This window comes from Gadus morhua, chromosome 3 (genome assembly GCF_902167405.1).
Source record: "Gadus morhua chromosome 3, gadMor3.0, whole genome shotgun sequence".
Taxonomy (NCBI): domain Eukaryota; kingdom Metazoa; phylum Chordata; class Actinopteri; order Gadiformes; family Gadidae; genus Gadus; species Gadus morhua.
In genome coordinates, this window is record NC_044050.1 from 17,281,615 (window position 1) to 17,304,917 (window position 23,303).

A 23,303-nucleotide genomic window follows, 5' to 3' on the forward strand; every position below is an offset into this window, starting at 1 on the left:
TTACACATGACATTGTAGAACGGTAGAAATTAATTAAACAACCCTTCCACTTCTCTTTCTTACTCCCCTCGAACGCCTGAACGGGGAACAGGATCTGCTTTTTGCACCGTCATCACTTCATAAATCAAGAGAAAACATGATGTGAAAGAGAGAGGGCACGTCGTTCTGTTCTGAGTGCGTTCTGACGTCCGAGCCATCTGGCCTGGCCCACCCTTCTTTTCACTTGTTCATTTTCTTTCACCCCCGGTCTAGCCAGAATTTGGTTTGGCTCATCTACTCTAATTCCACACTTCCCCCCAACACAAAAGCACATCCCAAAAGTGCATGTGCAGACACACACGCGCACATGTTAAAACACAACACACTAACAAAAACACACACACACACACACACACACACACACACACACACACACACACACACACACACACACACACACACACACACACACACACACACACACACACACACACACACACACACACACATCATCACACACATTAACACACAGGCATTAACACACATACACGCAGGCAGACAGAACACACATTAACACACACAGACACACTGACACACAAACACGGCTGCAGTAGCTTAGCAAAGCGTAAACACGGCTTTGAGGGGGGAACGTTTAGTGACGTCTGCATGTCTTCGAGCCCCGTGCGTTTGACGTGTGTGCGGAGCGCATGAAGTCATGTCGGTATGTCGTGTTTTCCATCTAAGACGTTCTTCCTCTCACCTCTCCGCTTCTCTCTCTCTCTCTCTCTCTCTCTCTCTCTCTCTCTCTCTCTCTCTCTCTCTCAATCCGTCTCCATCCAGAGCTGTTCCAGGCAGACGTGGACGAGTTTTGTCAGTATTACGGTCGGAGAGACGGCGGCGCCTGCTTCCCGGACTACCAGCGAAAGCCACCTCTGCGAGGGCAGGAGTCCAACTACCTGGGGGACGAGAAGATAGAGGAGATCAGCAGGTTTGTAGACCTCCTATGGAACCCACTGTTTGGTGTGAAAGCATGGGATTATGTCATGTTCCTGAAAGTTCACATCTACTCCACATTTATTAAAGGGTGGATATATATTTAAATTGAATGTCAATTTTAAAAAGGAAAATAGTACACCATAGAATTTGTATTCGCGCAGCCGTTGAACCCTCTCCAGGCTAAACTCCTAGTACATAGTTTAAAAGTCCCAAGTTCACCGGGTCATCGCGACAAAGCTCCACTCCATCCCAGACAGGATGCTCTGCTGCGGCATCTCCTGTGTGACCCCACAGTTTGTTCAGAGCACATTCATCCAGCTTTGGCCCAGCATAATGGAAATGCTTATCCTAGCAGCCCTGGCTCCTGCTGCAGGCTTTACTCCTTTGTCTCTGTGCTGGGTTTCCCTTTCATCTGCTTTCCCGGAGGCATCATGGGATCGACTGCAGAGATACTCAGCTTGCCCTGCGTTCACCTTTATTGGCGGCTCAGTTTGACGCAAGGCAGGGTTTTGGTCCAAAGACGTTTGAAATGTCAAAGACTATTTGAAACATATTGCTGTTTGACTACTATGTGCTGAGTTCTGGTCGTAATGCTAAATTAGACAGGGACATTCAAATCCATTACTTTTGTGCTTAATGAATTACTTTAAGGACTACAACGGTAGATATTGCGGTCAAATAACAGTTCACATTCCTTAGTTTAAATTATTAAATTGTATGCATTATAATGTAGATATAATATATATTATACATAGTACTATTTATATATATAATATCAGATATTATGAAACACAACATTCTTGCTCGGGACAACATGATCATACCAAATCATTTGTGTATGCTGCAAAACACGATTAATCATTCCAGCTTCAAAGTCTCCTAGATAAGCAACATCCCTGATACAACCTCTCACCCTTTTCATTCTGTTTGGCTGTTCTCCTCTGGTCGCCCAGGAAACACAAGCACAACTGCTACTGTGCCCAGGAGGTGCTGAGTGGCCTGCGGCAGCCTGTGGCCGTGGTGCATTGTGGGGACGGCTCGCAGCGGCTCTTCGTTCTGGAGAGGGAGGGCGTGGTGCGAATACTCACCCCCGATCTCGAGGTGCTGAAGGAGCCCTTCCTGGACATCCACAAGCTGGTGCAAAGCAGCCTCAAGGTAGGGGTGTAGCTCCTCTCGATTCCAACGGTCCAACTGTGGTAACAGTGGTAACAGCATAACCCCCCCCCCAGCAACATGATTGGTCGGATAAAAAATTAAGCGGAAAAGGCGCCCCATCCACCATTTTTATGATACTCCTCAAACCCCCTTCCCCCCCCCCACATCCCCCCAAACTTTTCTACTCACACATCCACACACACACTCTTCCCTCTGCCTACTTCCAATAAAAACAATCAAATGTTGGCCAGAGGCAATTTAGGAAGTGAAATAAAATTAAATTAAACACACTTACTCCTGTGTCTGAGCCTGGAAGTCGTTCCATGCATATACGTAGTGTAGTACAACAAAGTGGATGGGAGATGGCTTGATGGCAGTCTTTCTGTGGTAGAAGGGCTACCACCTTAGCAAACATACTTACTTACTGTGACCGTGTGGAAAACTCTCCCATGCCAATGCAAATACCTTAAACGTGGTGCTTGCGCTGTAATAACATTCAATTACGTAATTATGCCAAATAAGCACGCATTCATCAATTTTCAACACTAATATCTGCTAATTAACCAGACCCTTATTAGCTCATTGCTGAGCTTTCCTAACCCAACAAGAGATGGCTAATTGTGTTAATTAATACCTGTTTAAGTCACAGTTTGTGCACATGTTACATCTCAGATATTCCACGTGCTGACTGGAATAACAAATGGTAATGCGACCAAGCTTAAAACACACCTAACCATTTCTCCCTTCATAGAACCAACCCCTACACTCACCATTCTCTCCAGAACCATTTACAGTACTTCTCAGTACTTCTTTTCACACACTTTCCAGCATTTATTGAATATTTAGTTTAGCTAGCCAAACCCTAGCTAACATGGACATGCAGGGTAGAAGCAGAGATGTTTAGAACTCAGAGAGTTGTAACTGAACAACAACGGAAAGTAGACATGAACTGAATTCCAGCTCTCACAGCATCATTTAGGGCCATTTCATCACAAAATGTCATCCTCCAAATAAGGATAAAATACTCAGATTTTGTTGATGATGTAATTCCTAGTAGACCACAACCAGTCTGCACCATGTATATCCTACCTGAGGTATTCCATCTCGCTGCAATCTTTTCACTATCGAAATCTCGGGCCATTCTGCCGCTAAGTAGTAACATATTTCTCCTACGTATCATTGTTTATCTGCAGTGCTGGATGTTCTGCAATAGTTTGTTTGGATAGTTCAGATTGCGTAAAGAGATGGGCCAGATGAGATGTTTAGGGGGGCACGCTCCCGAACAGGAAGTTTATGTATCACGCATGCCTCCCGCATCCCTCTACACTCCGACGGACAGGAACGCAGCGTTTACGGCGAGTCAAACAGAGCGGGGCAATTGGCAACGCGATTGCTCTCCTGGCTACTGCTATCGTCATGACGGACCTACAGCCAGTGGTGGACGAGATGATGTTGTGTGATGATTTTTACGACAAATCCGACAGGGGGGACCCCACTACCCTCAAATCCTTCTCTTTTCCAGTGGCAGACAAAGCCCTGGACCCCTGGGCCAGTGGGCCACGAGTTCTGGTGGTGGGGGGGTTGGGGGATGGGGGGGGGATGGTGGTAGAGAAGGGAAGTAGGGGCACCAGGGACTAGCTAAGGTGTTTACTGGCTGCATCAACAGGATGGAGCTGGCTTTATACAGAACTAGGAAACAAGGCCCTGGGGGAGGAGGGGGGGGTGCGGGGGGGGGGGGCGCTGGGGTGGGGGGGGGGGGGGGGGGGGGAGGCGACGGAAGATAAGGGCTTTATCATCAGGCCTATGCACATGCTTTGATTGTAATGTTCTGGGGTTCCTCCTGCTGTTTTCTACCCCCCTTCCACCTCCCTCCCCCTCCTCCTACCCTCCCTCCACTCCCCTCCTCTCCTCTCCCCTCCCTCCCTCCCTCTCTCCTCCCTCCCTCCCTCCCTCCCCCTCCCTCCCTCCCTCCCTCCCTCCCTCGCTGGATCCCCTGGTGCCAATTAAGCCGGCCCTGCTGCGAGACAATGCTGAGCTGCAGCGCTGCCGCTCTCCCGGCTGCTCTGTGGGTGTTCCCTCCCCGCTCCTGAAATCCTATCTCTGCTGGTGCCCCACATAGAGCCACCCAGCCTCTCACCACACACACACACACACACAGAAACACACACAGACACACACGCACGCACGCTCGTATGCACACGTATGCACGCGCATGCACACACGCACACACACACACACACACACACACACAACACACACACCAACACACACACACACACAACACACACACACATGCACAATTGTATGTGTGTGTGCATACACACAAACGCAGACACCGACTCATAGGAGAGACACACACAAACTCACAGAATAGACTCAATCCAAAACTGTTTATCACTTTTTTTCTCACATACACACACGCACGCGCACACACACACACACACACACACACACACACACACACACACACACACACACACACACACACACACACACACACACACACACACACACACACACACACACACACACACACACACCACACCACACACACACACACATACCCACACCACACACAAACACACAGCCTCAAGTGTGCCGTTCTGTGGGCTTACTACAGACTCTTTCTTTCTCTTGGTAGGAAGTGTACAATTATTCCAGATCTGTTTTATCATCTCTCATTGTTATCCTTCTTCCCTCCTGGCCGCCTCAGCTCCTCCTCCCTCTGCCCCCACAGGGCTGATATCATCTCCCACGTCCTTTACTGCTTCCTTATAGGCTTATGGTCACATGGACAGGCTCCTCATGTCTTACACTACAGTGCATCACTCCTCACCTGATTGGGTAACTGACGACTCGTTGAGCACCTCGTCCTTTATTGACAACAGTGGTTGATGGAGATGATGTGATAGATGATCGTGAAAATCCAGCATGGGTTACCAGGGGGCACTAGTTAACAAATGGCTTTATCTTCTGAAAATTGACCAAGTCGATGCCAGAATGCGTGTGTCCAGGGTTGAACCACCGTAGCCTTCATGATAAAGGAGAGCAGAAGAATACACATGCAAAAATGCTCACCCAAAAAAAAACTTTTTTATTTATTTACTTCATTTCCTAGCTTTTGCTGACATCTCTCGAGATTGCGCTCCCTCACTGTAGTCATCACTGCTCTTACACTGCCCAGTGTATATTCCCTGGCAGTGAATGAACGGGGACTCCAGTCGGTTTTCCTCTGGCAGCAACAGGGGAGTAGCGAGTCTCATAACTCCCAGGCTTCTCTTATTGATGTAATAAACCGGCACTGATGGACATGCCTAATGTGCTGGAAGAGATAGATGAGTTAGTACCATTTGAGGTAAAACCAATTGCTGCATACTTTGGTTATCTCTGTGGGTGAGGGAAGAATGAGGAAATGTTTTCTCAATGGAGCTGTGCTTGGAACCATCCAGTAGGGTTGTGCAATAGGAGTGTTGGATTGGAATAGGATTGTGGCAATGTAGAATTTGTAATTGGATGCTATGCAAAAATCTCTCGGACTTTTATACTAGCAGGTAGAAGATAGATCTGGAATCTCTGTTTTCATTGTGCAGTTGAGGTAGGGTATTTTGGTTTGTGTGTGTCTGTTTGTGTGAATGTATGTGTGTGAGTATGCGTGTGTGTTCTTGCATGCCTGGTACGGTCTAAGGGTTGAATGCGATTATTAACAGATAGCCTTTTGAGCCAAGTGTCAGACATTGTTTTTCTCCAATCAACTTGCGTGGAATGTCTTTTTAGGGGGACAGGCATTGCCCGTTGTGAGCGATTCAGGATCTAAAGGATCGGGCTCTTGACAAAGCCACCAGCAACACATGCATCATCGGGAACTGAAAGGCAGCTGTCCTGTGGAATTGGACATGGTAGGAATTCAGTCCCACTAACCACCACCTGGTACCCAGACAGGCCCAGATGGTTCCACATAACCGTTCTGGCGGGGGGGGGGGGGGGGGGTTCTGCCGCACTCATCCAGAAGATCCACGCTTTCTGTGGAATGCCAACATTGGCTCGATATGGCCAGAATCAGAACAGAAGTAGATCAATAAGGAGGCAGGGTCACCTGAACAATACCTACAGGAGGGAGAGAACTCATGATTAACCAACTTAACAAAAAGCCATCTTTCAGAATGGGTCGAAGGTACGTTCTGTTCAGGGTGGGTTGCAGCAGAAAAGGGGGTTGGGGAGTGGGGGTTGATTTTGTGGACGTTTCCAAGCTGGGGGAGGAGTTTGAATGGCGTTATAAAAGACATCATCTGTTGTCAATCAGGGCAGCAGACTCTCGAGGTTCTCCCATCAAAGCTCCCATCATCAGATGGCTTCAACGACGGACCGGCACTGATTGAAAACATCGGCTACCGTTTCAGCCCCATTTTGAATTTGATCTATCTGTAATCCATCAACAATATTACTTTAAACCCAAAAGGGACGGGGTTAAAAAGAGTACAGGGAAACAACACAATGTACCCGTATCTCTTTTTTCGTTTAAAAACAACAGAGATTTTGCCGCCCATGTGGTACGTCTTTTGGACTAAAACGCTAATATGTCACAGATTGAAAACCATTTGGAAAAATACAATGGAATGACCAGGTTGGTCCAGTGAATCAATCAGGAACATTTATTTGTTCATCAATCCTAAAAGCAGACCATTAACAAAGGATCCACGCAGGGAGATCGTTAGATCGGCATCTTACGTCGAAACGATCCGCCGTCCTTTCTGCGTTCCGAGACGAGGGCCTGCCTCTGGGGGGCCATGCTGCTGCCTTTCCTGCCCCCGCCGGTTCTGTGGAGCTAGTCATTAGCGAGGGAACTCGACATCTCAGCCCAGTTTAACCACTGTGTCCTGGTGGTCCCCGTTTGGCTCCGGACCTAGGCCTCTCTGGAATTCTGGTCTTCTGACCCGTTCCCTATGCGTGTTTAATTTTTGGCTGCTCGGGTCACCGCATCTCCAAATCCAACAACATCAGGTCAAGCATTTCAAAGTGAGTTTTTTTCCTCTTTTTTCTTTTTAGAGCTTTCTCCCCTGAAATGAATCTTTTTTTCTCCCTTTTCCCTCACGCCCCTTCCTTCTCCTCCTCCTTTTTCTTCTTCTTCCCTTCCTCCACCTCTCTTTCCATCATGCACCCAGCTGTTATGTTACTGAATCGCCTCTCACACAATATCTTTTTATTGGACTTCAACAACTGACATTTAGTAGCCCTCGTAAATCCCAACTCTGCCTTTTTTGGGGGGGTAGGTCTTGGACATTTTATTTGTCAACTTTCACAACTTTTAAACTTTAAACGCATATTAATGGAACCACAGTGCTGTGCTTTGTGGCTCCCCGCTGTTTCTTGGTTCTTTCGAGAACATTCCATGGCGAGGAGTCATCCCGTGTGCGTTTTGAGTTTGGCCCGGGGTTACTGTGCAGTCGGACAGGCCTTTAACAGTTCAACTGCACACCAGGATGGAGAAGTTGAAGGATACGTGAGCGTTTTATGATTACGACAGCGGGGGGCCTGGGCCGTAACATTGAGTAAACCAAACTTGACGTCTGCCACCAAAATCTTTTTTGTTCTCCCCCCGAATTATTATTTTTGTTTAACTGTGTTAAAGACAACTGCAGTGCATCCTTAATTTTTTTATTTTTTTTTATGTGAGCAGGCGATTGATCATGTCTCACTTTCTTATCCACACTTTTCATTCCAACGTTTGATTCCCAGAATGTGGGAGCTGCCTGCACTGATCTCTTAGCAACCTACACATAGAAACACAACATACGCTCACACTTCCCATCGCCTTTCTCACGTTCTAAACACCTTAACCTTAACATTCCTGCCTAGCTTTGTCAGACCAAAAACGGGGGTAGGGTTGTGGTGGCGGTGGGGGGGGGGGGGGGGGGGGGGGAGAGTTAACTTTTAAAGGAAAAAAGAAAAAAGGGCTGGACAGGCTTTCTCCTGCTAAAGGACTGAAATGCTATAGCTGATTATTACAGCCAACTATGACGAGAGGACCACCCTGGTGGTGACAACTGATGTAGCCCCCCCCCCCCCCCCCCCCCCCCCCCCCCCCCCCCCCCCCCCCCCCCCCGCCCCTCCTCCGGGGTGACACAAAGGTTTACATATTACACAAGCAATTTAGATGTTTTCTAAACATGTTGCCAAGACAGTGGGACTTGGCAGCTCGCTCCCTGTTTAGGTTTCGTTCCTCTCTTTCTTTCTCCCCTTCTCCTTTTCCCTACCCTCTTTTACTCCCAATCCCACACTCCCCCCTCTCTCTCCCTCCCCCCCCGTCCACCTTTGCTCCCTTCTTATGTCCTTGAGTTTTTTTCTCCGCCCGGACTTACTGGGGTACACTGGTAAAGACTCTGGTGATGGGGAGAGGCGGGGAGGGAACGGAGGGGAGAGGAGGCGGAGGAGAAGGGGGAAAAAATAAAAGCGGAGGACAGAAGCACTTGGGACCGTTGTGCTCTCTATGAACTGTGAGTGAGCTAATAAATTCTTTCAGCCACTCAGAGTCGCATTCACGGATAACCCCCAAAGATTACACACACAAATCACCACACAAAGGAGGCCCCCAGGGGGGGCCCCTGGCCGTCACAGACCCCCCAACCCCCCACCCCCCTACCACCACACCCACCGACCCCGAGGACAAGCACACATAACCAGGCTGGGGGGTGCGAGAGTGTGTGTGTGTGTATGTGTGTGTGTGTGTGTGTGTGTGTGTGTGTGTGTGTGTGTGTGTGTGTGTGTGTGTGTGTGTGTGTGTGGTGTGTGTGTGTGTGAGAGAGTGTGTGTGAGAATGTGTGTGTGTGTGTGTGTGTGTGTGAGGGCTTGCTGGTGTAGTAAAGAAGAAGTACAGCTCTTCCAGAGTCCAGCGTGCGTTGTAACGGAGGGTTCATGTTATCATAGTCGAGGTTGGCGTGGAGCAGGGTAGCCACGGTCCATTGTGGGACGCTTGGAGGGCCTAATAACGTCAGGAATAACACCAAATATCTTAAGATGAGACAATGGAGAATTACAAGGTCAGGAGGAGAATCAAACAGGGCCCCCAGGAGATGGGCCTCACAGGCGGGGGGGGGGCTGGTTATGGTGGTCTGCAGGACGATGATGATGAGGAGGAGGAGGAGGAGGAGGAGGAGGAGGAGGAGGAGGAACAGGGTAGAGCGGGGGCGGGGTCCACGGTCTGGCTATTATTCCCGCCCATTGGAAAAGGGAGCGGGAGCATAATTAACTCCTGGATCCTTTGTGCTCCCATCTGACTGCAGGGCGGAGATGAAAGGGGCCTGCTGAGCCTGGCATTCCATCCCAATTACAAGAAGAACGGCAAGCTGTACGTCTCCTACACCACCAACCAGGAGCGCTGGGCCATCGGGCCGCACGACCACATCCTGCGTGTGGTGGAGTACACCGTGTCCAGGTAACGCAGGAGGGAGGAGAAGAATGAGGAGAGGTCTATAGCATAGCTACCCCCCCCCCCCCCCTGTTTCCGTGTAGAAACAAAATCCCGCCTTCACTAGCGACAGTCAATCATGATAGAGGAATTATTAATAGTTTAAAGTCATTCAAACTTTCCATATGAGGATTGTCTGTTCAACAACGTTATTATATCATTACACTCAAACAAGAAAATAAAACATTCATGTTTACATTTTTAACATGTTCTAAAAGCACGTATATATTGTTTCTTTTAGATGGATAGGCCTCAAAAGAAATAATGCTAACTAAAATGCAAAAAAATGCTAACTAAAATGTTTTCTTGACTTTTTAAATATAAACCATCCTAAAGCTTGAGCGATGGGAATGCTTGAAAACTCAAATGTTTTAAATTACGGGTTATCATCTTATGATGATCGTCTATTTGGATAACACCCCTTTTCCCATTAACCTGGAAAAAGTAATAGCTTTCTTAATCCCCCTAACTCGTTCCAGTGTTTTCCTTTCTTCCATCGTAACTGGTGAACGCACGTTAAGTTCTGTTTTAAATATAGCCCGAGAGGTGTATAGTCTCAGTGACTGGATTGATTCTTCTGTAATTCTGGGTTCTACTCTATAGAAAGATAGCATAGCCCTATGGACGCAACCATAATGACAGACTTCAAGATTATTTTTAGAAACTTTCTCTACCTTTTCCATTTCCCTCGCACACATTAGTACACGGCAACCATCATTTAAAATGGTGCAACTTTTGGCGGCTTAGGGAAGGACTATTTTGAGAGATCCACCCAATGGATTTTGCCATGATTGGCGTTTCATAATATAGACTAGACTCAATGTCTGTAGACAAAACTAGAACTACAAACTCTTTGTCTTATAGTTCTGAGATCTGTTCTGCCAAGTCAGCACTTATAGTTATTCTGCCTTGGTATCATTTTAGCAACATCAATTCACATCACCTGCATGTCAGTTATGGTCCAAAGTTTCCATTGGCCCACAGTCACAATACAACCATAGACCATCCAAACCCACAGTCTAAACCATGACGTGAAAGAGCAAATTAATAGCTAGCTTCACATATCCTGTCCAACTGTATAAAAATTTGTAAAAAAAGGAAAATCTAATCATTGTTAAACCCAACCTAAACTAATATTGCCTTTGGTACGGTTCCCTTTCAGAAAAACCCCGAACCAGGTGGACACTAGGACGGTGCGGGTGCTGATGGAGGTGGCGGAGCTGCATCGGAAGAACCTGGGAGGCCAGCTGCTGTTCGGCCCGGACGGCCTGCTGCACATCATCCTGGGAGACGGCATGATCACCCTGGATGACATGGAGGAGATGGACGGGCTCAGGTGAGGTCAGAGGTCAAGACGGTGTAGTCGGCGAGGGTGTTAGACTCTAAATCGGCCACCTGTGCTGTCTCACCGGTCTAAGCGGTGTGCATCCTTGGGCTAGATCCAGATCCCCTCACCCTTACCTGCTCCTTGATGACCTGTATCTGACTATCCCTGAAAAGTCACTTTTGATGAAAAGGTCAATCCAGTAATAATTAAATAATTGACCTTAAATGGCTTTTCTTTTTTCTTCTGTGTCTGTTTAAATGCAGTGATTTCACCGGGTCTGTTTTGAGGGTGGATGTGGACACAGACAGCTGTGCGTCTTCTTACACAATACCGCGGGACAACCCGTACTTCAACAGCACCAACCAGCCTCCGGAAATATTCGCCCACGGCCTGCATGACCCAGGCAGGTGAGTAGCGACACTCGGTGGTGGGGGTGGTGTGGTGGAGTCGGTGGTTGGTTCATATCCCAGTATTAAACGCCCCCCTCGCGACGGAGGACTCTAAAATTCAATGGATGGAAAGGTTCTGTGTTCGAAACCCAAACCGCCGCAGACTAACTGTAGGGATCTCTGAGCAAGATACTTCAACCGTTCTGTAACACTTTGGCTAAAGGATGTGCTCAATTTACGAGGAGCGTTTTATTGCTAAATATTTGACGTTTCCTAGATGGATTCTTGAGACTAAATGCATGCTCGCTGTTGCGTGCTCAGAAATTGATCTATGGTGTTTTGGTTTGGCAGGTGCGCAGTCGACCGTCTTCAGTCCGACAACGGCAGTCTGGTGATCCTATGCACGGACGCGAGTGGGAAGAACTCTTCAGCTGGCAGGATACTCGAGATCGCTAAAGGAAAAGATTATGGTAAACCGTGCGGCATGTAAAAAGATTTACTCACATCCTATTCCCCAACCTTTGTTCAACCTTTCCGTTTATTGTTGTCTAGCACGTAATGCTGTGATTTAACCTGACCTTTGTGGAACATCTTGGATATGGCATCTTAGGGGAGAATGTACTGGTATCTTCTACTAGATTCATCATTCTCGCTAGATAACGTTTTCCCTGTTCCTCCCTTCTCGAGGAAACGGAGGAACATCTGTTTTTATGAATTTTCTCTCACTATTGTTGTGTGAGAGAGGATGGTGTGTTGGCTGCCCTCCCTCTGGGCTCGCAGAACAATCAGTTGAGTAGAAACAGAGAAATGTTTTTAACGTAGACGAAGAAAGGAAAAAAATCAACGACAACTATGTTGCGTGGAGTATGATTTATAGCTATCATGCTACGGCTATCAGCAATAACTTTGTAGACAGGGTTCGGACTGGGGCCCCCCTGCACAGATAGAAGGGGCGGGGCCGGTGAATTCTTCGGGAGATGAGGCACACTCAGACAATAATCAACAACAGCGGTCTCTTAAAAAAACTCTTATGCAAGTTTCTAAAACGACACAGACAAAAAGAAACAGAGAGACATTTGTTTTGTTTCTGGTTAGTTGTGACCAAGATTGACACCAGAGCTTGTTTTGTTTGGTTTAAACCGAGAATAGAAAGTACACCACCTTATATCACTTAGGAATCTGGCTGTGTATTGTCACTTTTCAGCCATTGTCATACGATACGATAAACACAAAACGTCAGTATGACTGAGCACTCGCTTGATTTTAGTGGTTGGTTGATTTATTTTGCTAGTTGTTTGTATAGTTATTCAACATCGTTTTTGTTTAACTCTGTTTTGGCATTGGCATGTTCTCATCTGATTTTACTATCACTCTGCCAGAGCAACCCATGAGCAACTAGTTCAAGCTCCAAAGAACGTTGAGGACCATCATGATTGGAGTCACTGTAATAATTGGAGTAAAAGCACTGCACAATATTAACGACCAAAAGTGAAAAAGTGACACTCAATTTTAGTGGAGAACATACTGAATCAATGACTGTACCGGCAGACCTCACACCAGTTCTCATCCACAAGGTCTTCCCTGCCTGTTGTTTCTCCTTCCTCCTGCAGAACATGAGTCCTCTGTGTACGACCTGCAGGCCAGCGGCGGCGCCGTGCCGGTGGGCGGCTTCATCTACCGGGGCTGCCAGTCCCGGAGGCTCTACGGCAGCTTTGTGTTCGGGGACACGAGTGGGTACGTAAGTCACCTTTTGAAGAGCTCCGTTGAAAAAGAAAAACGAATCGAGGGAAAGAAAACACACTCTTATCACGAGTATGGGATAGTTAGTCAACTGGTAGCAGGGCATGGCATGGCAACACCGGCTAGGGTTGAACTCTTTTAACCAAAGCCAAGGTGAGCTTAAGACAGTGATCATTAATTTGTGTGTATCCTCTGTGGCTCTGCGAATTCAGCTTTCATGGAGACGCAGCATCCAAGACACCGTGCTGCTCTCACCACCGTTTGCTATTTGTAATTCATCGCAATCGTCCGATTTTCCTTTACATTTGACGATAGTGTAAACCAAGTGTCATCGGGAGCCGGCACGCAGCGAGAGCTCGGACAAATCTGAGCCTGATTTTAGAATGCAAACATACTGCGGTTAAGGAACGATGACGTTTATTTTCTAATGAGAAAAACGCCTCCTCTTAAATTCCAACATGTGGACAATACGGTGTCCGTATGTGGGGGGGGGTGGGGGGGGGGATTGGAAAGGGTGCTATTAGACAAGTGTCACAACAAGTAAAAGTTGTTTTCATATGTTGTCTGGAAACAAAACCAAAAAAAATTGATTAATGACGTGCGTTTATACAATACATACTTTGGGGTGTGTAACTTTTTCAAAGTATGGTCGCCTATCAACGATGCGCCATATCCTGACTGTGTGTTTCCATGGGTTGTGTTTGCCTTAGCAACCTGAGGATCCTCCAGAAGGTCCCGTCGCCGGCCCCCGCCAGCCCAGCGGAGCAGTGGCAGGAGAGGCCCCTGTGTCTGGGCCCCGCCGGCTCCTGTGGCTCCACGCTGGTGGGACACATACTGGGCTTCGGGGAGGACGAGCTTGGTGAGCACTGGGACACAACTGATCGTTGTTTCTTTGTAACTCTCAGTTTGGTATCTGTTTGGAGTATTTTGACTGTTGTCAAAATACTCGCATCTGTGTTTTTCTTTCGTGAGATCAGTTTTCTTCTCTCTCTCTCTCTTGAAGTTGGTGCTTTCTAGTGCTTTCTCTTTCTGTTTCTAGCGCTCTCTCCATTTCTTTCTCCCTGTCTGTCTCTCTATCGAGTACTGTCTCTTTCTATGTCTCTCTCTCTCTCTATCTCTCTCACTCTCTCTCTCTGTGTGTCTCTCTCTCTCTCTCTCTCTCTCTCTCTCTCTCTCTCTCTCTCTCTCTCTCTCTCGCTCTCTCTCTCTCTCTGTGTCTCTCTCTCTCTCTCTCTCTCTTTCATTAAGCCCCACTGTGCCAGCTAAAGCAGACACCAGGCAAATTGTCAGAGCATGGGATCCAACTGCAACGCTGTGTTTACACAAAATGACAACCTTTCAACATTTTGGATAAAAACAACTATTGTTTAGAAAGATTGAGAGTTGTATATGGAAACATATTTCAAAAATATTTTGATAGTATAGTCCTTAATGTAGAAGTTTCCACTGAATAACGCTCTCGCATTTTGTACAAACACACGACTGATTTGCTTTCAAACCACATTTTGAATCTTCTCACGAGATTCCTCAGTAAAATGCTAGTTATTAAGAAGCTGCTTCTTCATTCTGGAATAACACTGATTTCCATACGATAACTCACACAAGCCCAGTTTATGAGTTGTTTGTCTATATAGGGTAGTGGCTAGGGGAGTTGTTAGGGTCCTGACTCCCAACCCAAAGGTCCTGAGCTCGATTCCCGAGGTTCACACTGATACCAGTTGGCATCCTTAAGCCTGAGGTCCTTAGCCCCTGGTGCTTAAGTCCACTGTGAGGCTCTTGAGATAAACGCTTCTGCCTGATAATAATCTAATACTAAAGTTGATCCGAAAAAATATATAGCTAGAATTCGCATGGCGGTGAAAGTCGCTATGTATAAAATTCAGCCCCTCCCAGTTAGGAGGTGGGGGTCTTTTAGAAGCCCACCCAGTTGTTCGTCCACTCTAACTATGTGAAGCAAACCATCATGACTCGGCTTGCTAGGTGGTGTGACTGAAAGAGGTTTGCGATAACACGATCCTTGTAAACAAATAGAGAGGGACGGGCTGGCCAGCATATTTTATTCGTAGAATACATCACTCAAAAGATGTGATTTCGTTAATTATGATAATGAAATCACTCTTGATCACAATTGATATGTCCGGGTTGTTTTAGGCGCTTTAAGAGCTTGTTGAACTTTTACACGTAGACTTTAATTCGACATAAAGGATCATTCTCAATCGGAGATTCATGAAGCGTCTCGCTGTTGTTTTCCAGTCTGGAACCAGCATGCGCCGCAAGGCCTTGGAGTCATTATTTGCATTTGTTCATGATTTGCGAGTAATGTAAGAACTGTGGAGAGGTGGGCATCCGTCCCAACACTGAAAGAAAGGGCCCCCAACAGGCACATGTTAACAATTTGTCCCCCCATATAGAACCTTCTTGCGGGTTTGTTCCTCGTTATATTATTTGTCTGGTTTCTAGTCATGAGCATCCAGCCCTGTTACATTCTTCAGAGTTCAATAGCATGAGCAGATTCACGGGGGCCTGAACCCAACTCAGCACCCTTCTACCCGCCCCCGTTTCTATCTTTTCCTCTTTTTGTGCTGCTTTCTCCTCTCCTCCCCCCTCATCTTCTCTCCTCCTATCATCTCCTCTCCTCTCCTATCGTCTCCTGTCGTCTCTTCTCCTCTCCCCTCCTTCTTCTCCACTCAACTCTATTCCTCCCCTCTCCTCTCATCTCTCCTCCTCTCCTTTCTTCTCCTCCCCTCCCCAATCCTCTCCTCCCCTCTCCAATCCTCTCCCCTCCTTTCCTTCTATTCCCCTATCCTCTTTACCGCCCCTCTCCCCTCTCTGCCCCTCCTGTCCTCCCCTCTCTTACTGTAGACACTTGTGGAGCAGCACACAGTGAAACTATAGTCTGCTAATTACTTGTTTGTCAGCAGGGGTCTCCGGGTGTAATTGAGCTTAAAGGTTAAGTGCTGGGGCACAGACAGTGTATAAAACCGAAAGGAACTGTTAAAGTTAATAATGCAATTAGACAGGCTCTCATGTATGTGCGTCTCTCACTCTCTTTCCCTCCCTCCCTCCTCCCTCCTCTCTCTCTCTCTCTCTCTCTCTCTCTCTCTCTCTCTCTCTCTCTCTCTCTCTCTCTCTCTCTCTCTCTCTCTCTCTCTCTCTCTCTCTCTCTCCCACAGGCGAGGTCTACATTCTAGCGAGCAGTAAAAGCATGGCGCAGTCTCACAGTGGGAAGCTCTACAAGCTGGTGGACCCCAAAAGGTACAGAGCCTCGTTCACCAATGGGATTTCATGTTCTTTAAACCAGAACCTGTTTTTGTTGTGCTGTATTAAGGCTTGTGATTGGTCGTCCACCAATATCCATGTCTGTGATTTCTTGGTCCAGACCTGCTGCATGAGGAGAGTTGTATCCTGTCCAAGTATAATATCCACTTAAGTGAAGTCTGGTGCCAGTGAGGCGGGTTTATTCTGCCACAGTGGCCTTGGACAACTTTTAGCCTCAGCCCAGTCTATAATGCAATTCAAGATTTAAGTGAATTATGTACTGCCACTAGTCTGTGTTCTGCATGGAGGAGGGCTGGCAGTTGTGTTGGTGCTGGATGGTTTTGGGTGAGAACACGTTGTTTTGTTATTGTTTTTTTTATCATTAGTTCATTCATAATTCTCCCCACCGCGTATGTGAGATCATGAAAAACACATCCGAGTGTTCCCGCTGAATCTGATGCACTACAAAATGAATTGGGTCTTTCAAACAATAGGAAACAGGCAACCATTCGCACACATACACACACACACACACACACACACACATACACACACGCACACACACATGGTATTGAATCATTCCCCGTAATATCTTACGGCCGGCCGGCCCGGGAAGAGAAACCCAAGTAAGGTCACCCAGAGCCCCCGAGCCAACCTGTTCACCATCCAATTCAAACCAGCTGCTCATTAGGAGTCTGTCTGGAGGCCGGGCTCTGGGCTCCGGCCGCTGGCCTGGCTCTGGTTGTGGCCTGGCCCTGGGCGCTGGCCTGGCGCTGGTTGTGGCCTGGCTCCGGGTACTGCCCTGGCCATTGGGCGCTGGCCTTGCTCTGGGCTCTGGCCCTGGGTGCTGGCCTGGCTCTGGGCTCCGGCCCTGGGTGCTGGCCTGGCTCTGGGCCCTGGGCTGGCCCTGGATGCTGGCCTGGCCCTGGATGCTGGCCTGGCTCTGAGCTCTGGCCCTGGGTGCTGGCCTGGCCCTGGGTGCTGGCCTGGCCCTGGGTGCTGGCCTGGCCCTGGCTGCTGGCCTGGCCCTGGGTGCTGGCCAGGCCCTGGGCGCTGGGCTGGCCCTGCCGGTGCCAGCGCACTTGAAGCTGGGCCACGGAGAGAGGCTGGGGATCCTCCAGCTTACAGCGGGAGGGTTTCATGTCTCAAAGCAAGGCCCCTAGAGCCCGATAGGTTGAAGCCAGCAGAGCCCACACAGGTCGCACGATAATAATAACATAATAATAATAATGTTTCTTTAAGGCCTAGTTCCATTCGGCCGTCGTCAACGGACAATCAGGCATAGAAACAACCCTGAACACAGAGAGAGAGACATTTGTGTACTCCCGGAATCAAAACAATAATAAAAACTCAAAAGGCCCACATAACAACACATCTCCAGCTAATTATTTCTACTGCCGTTGACAGCGCCACCCAGGGCTGCGCACAATTAACTCCACCACAGGGGCCCCCCGCCCCAAACGGCCCCCCTTCTGTATTTATGTACTCTGGCGCGGCCCCTGACCGGACGCCTTTCCCCGCTCCTGAGGAACGATGCGTTGCTTTCCTGGTCCCGGTTCTGCGGGACCTGTTTAGTCTGTAGTGTTGTGGAGGCGTGGTGGTGGTGCGGCGGCGGCGGCGGCTAGGGCCTTGACTCCGGATTAGTTATTAGGATCTCGTTACAGCGGGGTGGGGGGGGGGGGGGGGGGGGGGGGGGGGGGCGAGGGAGGGAGGACAGGCTGGGGGTGTGAACGAGGGGTGGTGCTGGTGTGTAGGGGGGAGGGGGGGGGTCTTGTTACGAATTCGGGTGGTCCCCTCCATAGCACTCTCCCCACCACCCAAAAGAGAAGTGAAAAAAAACAAAAAGCCAAGGGTTGTTGGGTTTTGAGGGTTTGCGTCGCCACCGCTGCCGCCACCGCGGAGTTGCCGGAGCTTTGTGTTTCCATTAAACAGCGCGGCGTGTTTGGGAACGAGCAGGAGACAGGGGGACCTGTTGGGGAAAACATCAGCCATAACAAACTTGAGGCCGTGAAGTTCCTGAGCCATGTGTGTGTAAACACAAGCGGGCCTAATGACTTCATTTCAAGATATTTGTTTGTCAGTTGGAGTACCCCTACAATAATAAATAGGCCACCATGCATTTGTAAATGTACAGAGGGAGAGAGTGTGTCTGTGACTCTGTGGCGCGCACGTGCGTCCGTGTGTGTGTGGGCACGCACGTGCGTCTATGTGTTTGTGTGTGTGTGTGTGTGTGTGTGTGTGTGTGTGTGTGTGTACGCAATCTTGCGCATGTGTATGCGTGTGTATGTGTGTGTGTGTGTCTGTGTGTGGATAGATCGATAGATAGGTACAGAGACAGATGAATGTACCTGAAATACATCACTGTCACAAAACACACACACACACACACACACACACACACACACACACACACACACACACACACACACACACACACACACACACACACACACACACACACACACACACACACACACATAAGACAAAAGACTTCCTTGTCCCCTCCACCAGCCACACTAGAAAAGTTATGTATGAAGGTTTTGCTTTACTTCAGAACCCCATGCGTCTCCTCTCAGAGTCCCCTGTAATCTCCCAGAGAGGAACGAGTACTAACAAACAGAAGATAATAGGACCCAGCTCAGAGGGGCCTTTGAGGCGGGCTCTGTATATGTGTGAGCAGGGGGTCCGCACACGGACAACTTCACATGTCCTTGCCATGTTGTTTAGGGTGTCACTGTTAAACAGGCACGTGCAAACGCACACACATGCACACCCACACACACACACACTCACACACACACACACACACACACACACACACACACACACACACACACACACACACACACACACACACACACACACACACACACACACACACACACATACACACACAGTCTAGTATTTGGAGAGCAAATAGGGAATTTAACAGACGCTTTTATCCAAAGCGACTTCCAATAAGTAAGTGTTGTGTTTTTTATGTTAAGCCCTCTACAAGGATAATAATAATACAATAAAAAAACAACAAGGTGACATAGTGAGGGTGTGTGGGGGGTTTTCACACTTCATCCGCTACATATGCAACATACAGAACTGCCTTTAAGATGTAAGTTTGGACATTTCCTTCTGTCAATTCTGTCCTTTCTTCCTTGTCTGTGATTCTCAAAATCCTAGGGGGTATATCTTCCACGTGGGTGGGTGGCTTCACACTCACACAGGCGCACACACACACACACACACACACACACACACACACACACACACACACACACACACACACACACACACACACACACACACACACACACACACACACACACACACACACACACACACACACACACACACACACAGACACTGTGTGTGAGCACACGGGGAGCTTGCTCCCAGAGCACACTGCATAAAAAAAATAAAAATAAGAAGCCCTCCTTTTATTCCCCCATCCCTCCTAAATCTTCTTCCATCTCGGCCACGGCCCTTCCCCGCGACAAAGCCCCCTCGCCTGGGCCGACAAAGGCCCGGGCCTGGGCCGGCTGAATGCTCCCAGCGCCCCCCCTACAATACACAGTAAATTTCGTACACAATTAAAACAAGGAATGAAGCTACAAAAGAGCGGGCTAAACAATGGAGTCGGATGACAAAACATCCAAAGGGGACCACACTGGGTCGTTTGATTAAGCTATTGTAGAGGCGCACAATGTACACCACTCCACGGCCCCTTTCTCATATATACCTGTCAATCAAACGCTGCCGGCAAGCCAAGAAGCTAAACACACACACACACACACACACACACACACACACACACACACACACACACACACACACACACACACACACACACACACATACACACACACACATGCACACACACGCTTACATTCAGATACACACAGACGAAGAGAACACACATTCGTATACACACAGACGAAGAGACACACTCACACACGTGCACACACACGCACGCACGCACGCACACACACAGGTTTCAGCAGTCCTACGGTTTTGATGTTCCTCTTTATCTACTCTAGAGAACATCACCCTTCCACATCTTCTAGAAGCCTTGCTCCTAGCCCACTCTCCCTTCAGATCTTTCTCTCTGTGTAATTGGATGCTCCTTATCTCTTTCACTCTTCCCATCCATCTCACCCTCTCGCCATCTCTCTCTCTCTTTCTCTTTCTATTTCCATCTATCTGACCCTCTATAGCTGTCTCTTTTTCTGTCTCTCACTCTCACTATCTCTCTCTAGCTACCTCGATCAATCTAGCTAGCTCTCCCTATCTCTCTAGCTATCGATCGCTCTCTCTCTCTCGCACGGCCTCTCGTCTCGTTCTCACCAGCTCGCTAGCTCGCCTGCCCACACACACACACACACACACACACACACACACACACACACACACACACACACACACACACACACACACACACACACACACACACACACACACACACACACACACACACACACACACACACACACACACACACGCGCACCCCCCTCCCAAAGTTGATAAATTCCCACAGTGGCTGTTGACCCAGCTGCCTTTGTCAAGTGGCGGTAACCAGCAGGTGGTGTTTTCTCACTAGCCCCCCCCCCCCCCCCCCCCCTCCACCCACTCCACCCCACCCACGCCCCCAACGCACCCCCCTCCCTCCCTGGCAGTCGTACAGGCTGTTTAGTAGCGTCACTGACCCCCGGTCTGCTATTAACAGTGTTAGCTGCAAGACACCCACCACCACCACCAGCACCAACACCTCCGGCCTCCGCCCCCATCACTACCCACCCACCACCAATCCTCCAGGGACTCTTGTCTTTCTTCCTCCCTCTCTCCCTCACTGTTCTCTTCGCTCCTTTGCTCATTTTTTTTTTAACTACATGCAGCCGCACACAACAAAAGCAGGGCAGGATGGGAAAAGAGAAGCTGGGTCTGGAGTCGGTGCTGATGGGATCATGGGAATTGCCCCGTCCCCACAAACACACATGCCGCACACACACATACATGCACACAAGCACACACACACACACACACACACACACACACACACACACACACACACACACATACATGCATACATACACACAACCTCCATCATACCCCCCACAAACTCGTCATCAACCACAGTGACTCTCAGAATAGTTTCCAACCTGTGACACACACACAAATACACATTCATCATTCAGCACACACACACACACACACACACACACACACACACACACACACACACACACACACACACACACACACACACACACACACACACACACACACACACATACACACACACACACACACACACACACACAGGGTAGGCTTAACACACATGCACAAAACCAGTACAAAAAAGCACCAGAGTTCCTAACCTTGTTAAATATAACTACGTGGATGCGTGACGACCACCCTCGTCGTTGCAGAGAGAGAACTCCATCCAGACACACGCACGCACGCACACACACACACACACACACACACACACACACACACACACACACACACACACACACACACACACACACACACACACACACACACACACACACACACACACACACACACACACACACACACACATGTACACTACTACACTGGTAGCTGCAGTGAAAGATAGATCAGTAGCCATCTTTCATCACATTGTCCGACACCACACACACACACACACACACTATCACAATTCTCATTCGCACACAAACACACAAACACACACACACACACACACACACACACACACACACAAACACACACAAACTCACGCAAACAGGCACATACACACACATACACACACAGAGCCACACATGGAAACTGGACTCCAGTGGTAGTATAGATAGGCATGAGTATGAGCGATGACGCCAGCATCTGCTTTTCTTTGCATTGTGTGTGTGTGTGTGTGTGTGTGTGTGTGTGTGTGTGTGTGTGTGTGTGTGTGTGTGTGTGTGTCTTCCCTCTGTGTCAACATAGAGACATTATTCCTGCTCCATTAGCCTTACAGCTCGGTGAAGGCAGGGATGTTGTTGCACATGTTGTCTAAATGAAGTACAGGCACATATTTAGGTTGTTGAACGCTTGCTATATTATTTCCAGATTTGTATAGCGTGATGTGGAATAATTCTGCTGGATCCCTTTCATGGACATGTGTGTCTAATGGCGTGTGTGTGGGTTTGTGTGTGTGTGTGTATGTGTGTGTGTGTGTGTGTGTGTGTGTGTGTGTGTGTGTGTGTCTGTGTGTGTGTCTGTGTGCATGCGTGCGTGTGTGACAATATGAAATAATCACGATTTGTCTTCTCATTGCATTGTAATGTACAGATCATTGCAGATCATTACAATGAGGAGTCACTTTTGGCAGTGCAGATCTATGTTCTAGATCTATCTAAAGTGTGATCATTCAAATATTTACAGTGGTAAATGAAAATATAAAGTACCGTTCTAGTCAGGTGACATGGGTGCGATGAGGCCCATATTCATATGCATTATGTCCCTCCGTATCTTCCTTGGACATCTACAGCTGCATTATGCTGTGAAAGTGCTTCTAATGGACACTTGGTCAAAGTCTGTCCCGTTTGAACTTCGAGCACATAGACTTGAGGGTGTGTATGTGACGAGTCTTGTGGGTTGTTGAGGCTGTGATTTATGACTATGGGTATCCTCATATCCTCCCATGCTAAGCATGTTTCCAGCTGTATGTATCTCCCACATACCTCACAATATTGTTACTGTGAGGTTGAAATAATGGTCTAGTATTTATTGACCTGCCCCCGAAGGGTTCGGGGTTCTATGACCACAGTCGGCCATAAGGCCTTATCGAGCCAGATTCATAAACATAAACGTTTGTCTCTTAACCCGTTTCGTTCACAAGTCCCGCAGTGCCATGAGAATCACTCTCCATGCCCTTGGGTGTGAAGGGTGCTCCTATAAACCTGGCTCGCCTTGCCTTGCTATGACTAATATAGAAACCCACCTGGTCCCTGTGTGTTCACAAGCAGCTAGTCTCATCCCC

General features: G+C 48.2%; 1 protein-coding gene across 1 annotated transcript in view; it reads left to right on the forward strand.

The window, feature by feature from the left end:
- Positions 1–819: 819 nt before the first annotated feature.
- The window catches only part of hhip (hedgehog interacting protein), a gene marked incomplete at its 5' end in the record, with an annotated part of 24,106 nt that continues 1,622 nt past the window's right edge, over positions 820–23,303 (forward strand). Inside the window, 9 exon segments of the mRNA XM_030352583.1 lie at positions 820–967; positions 1,929–2,130; positions 9,408–9,559; positions 10,755–10,928; positions 11,183–11,326; positions 11,660–11,778; positions 12,919–13,042; positions 13,759–13,907; positions 16,222–16,303. Of these exon segments, the coding sequence (XP_030208443.1) occupies positions 820–967; positions 1,929–2,130; positions 9,408–9,559; positions 10,755–10,928; positions 11,183–11,326; positions 11,660–11,778; positions 12,919–13,042; positions 13,759–13,907; positions 16,222–16,303 (1,294 nt within the window).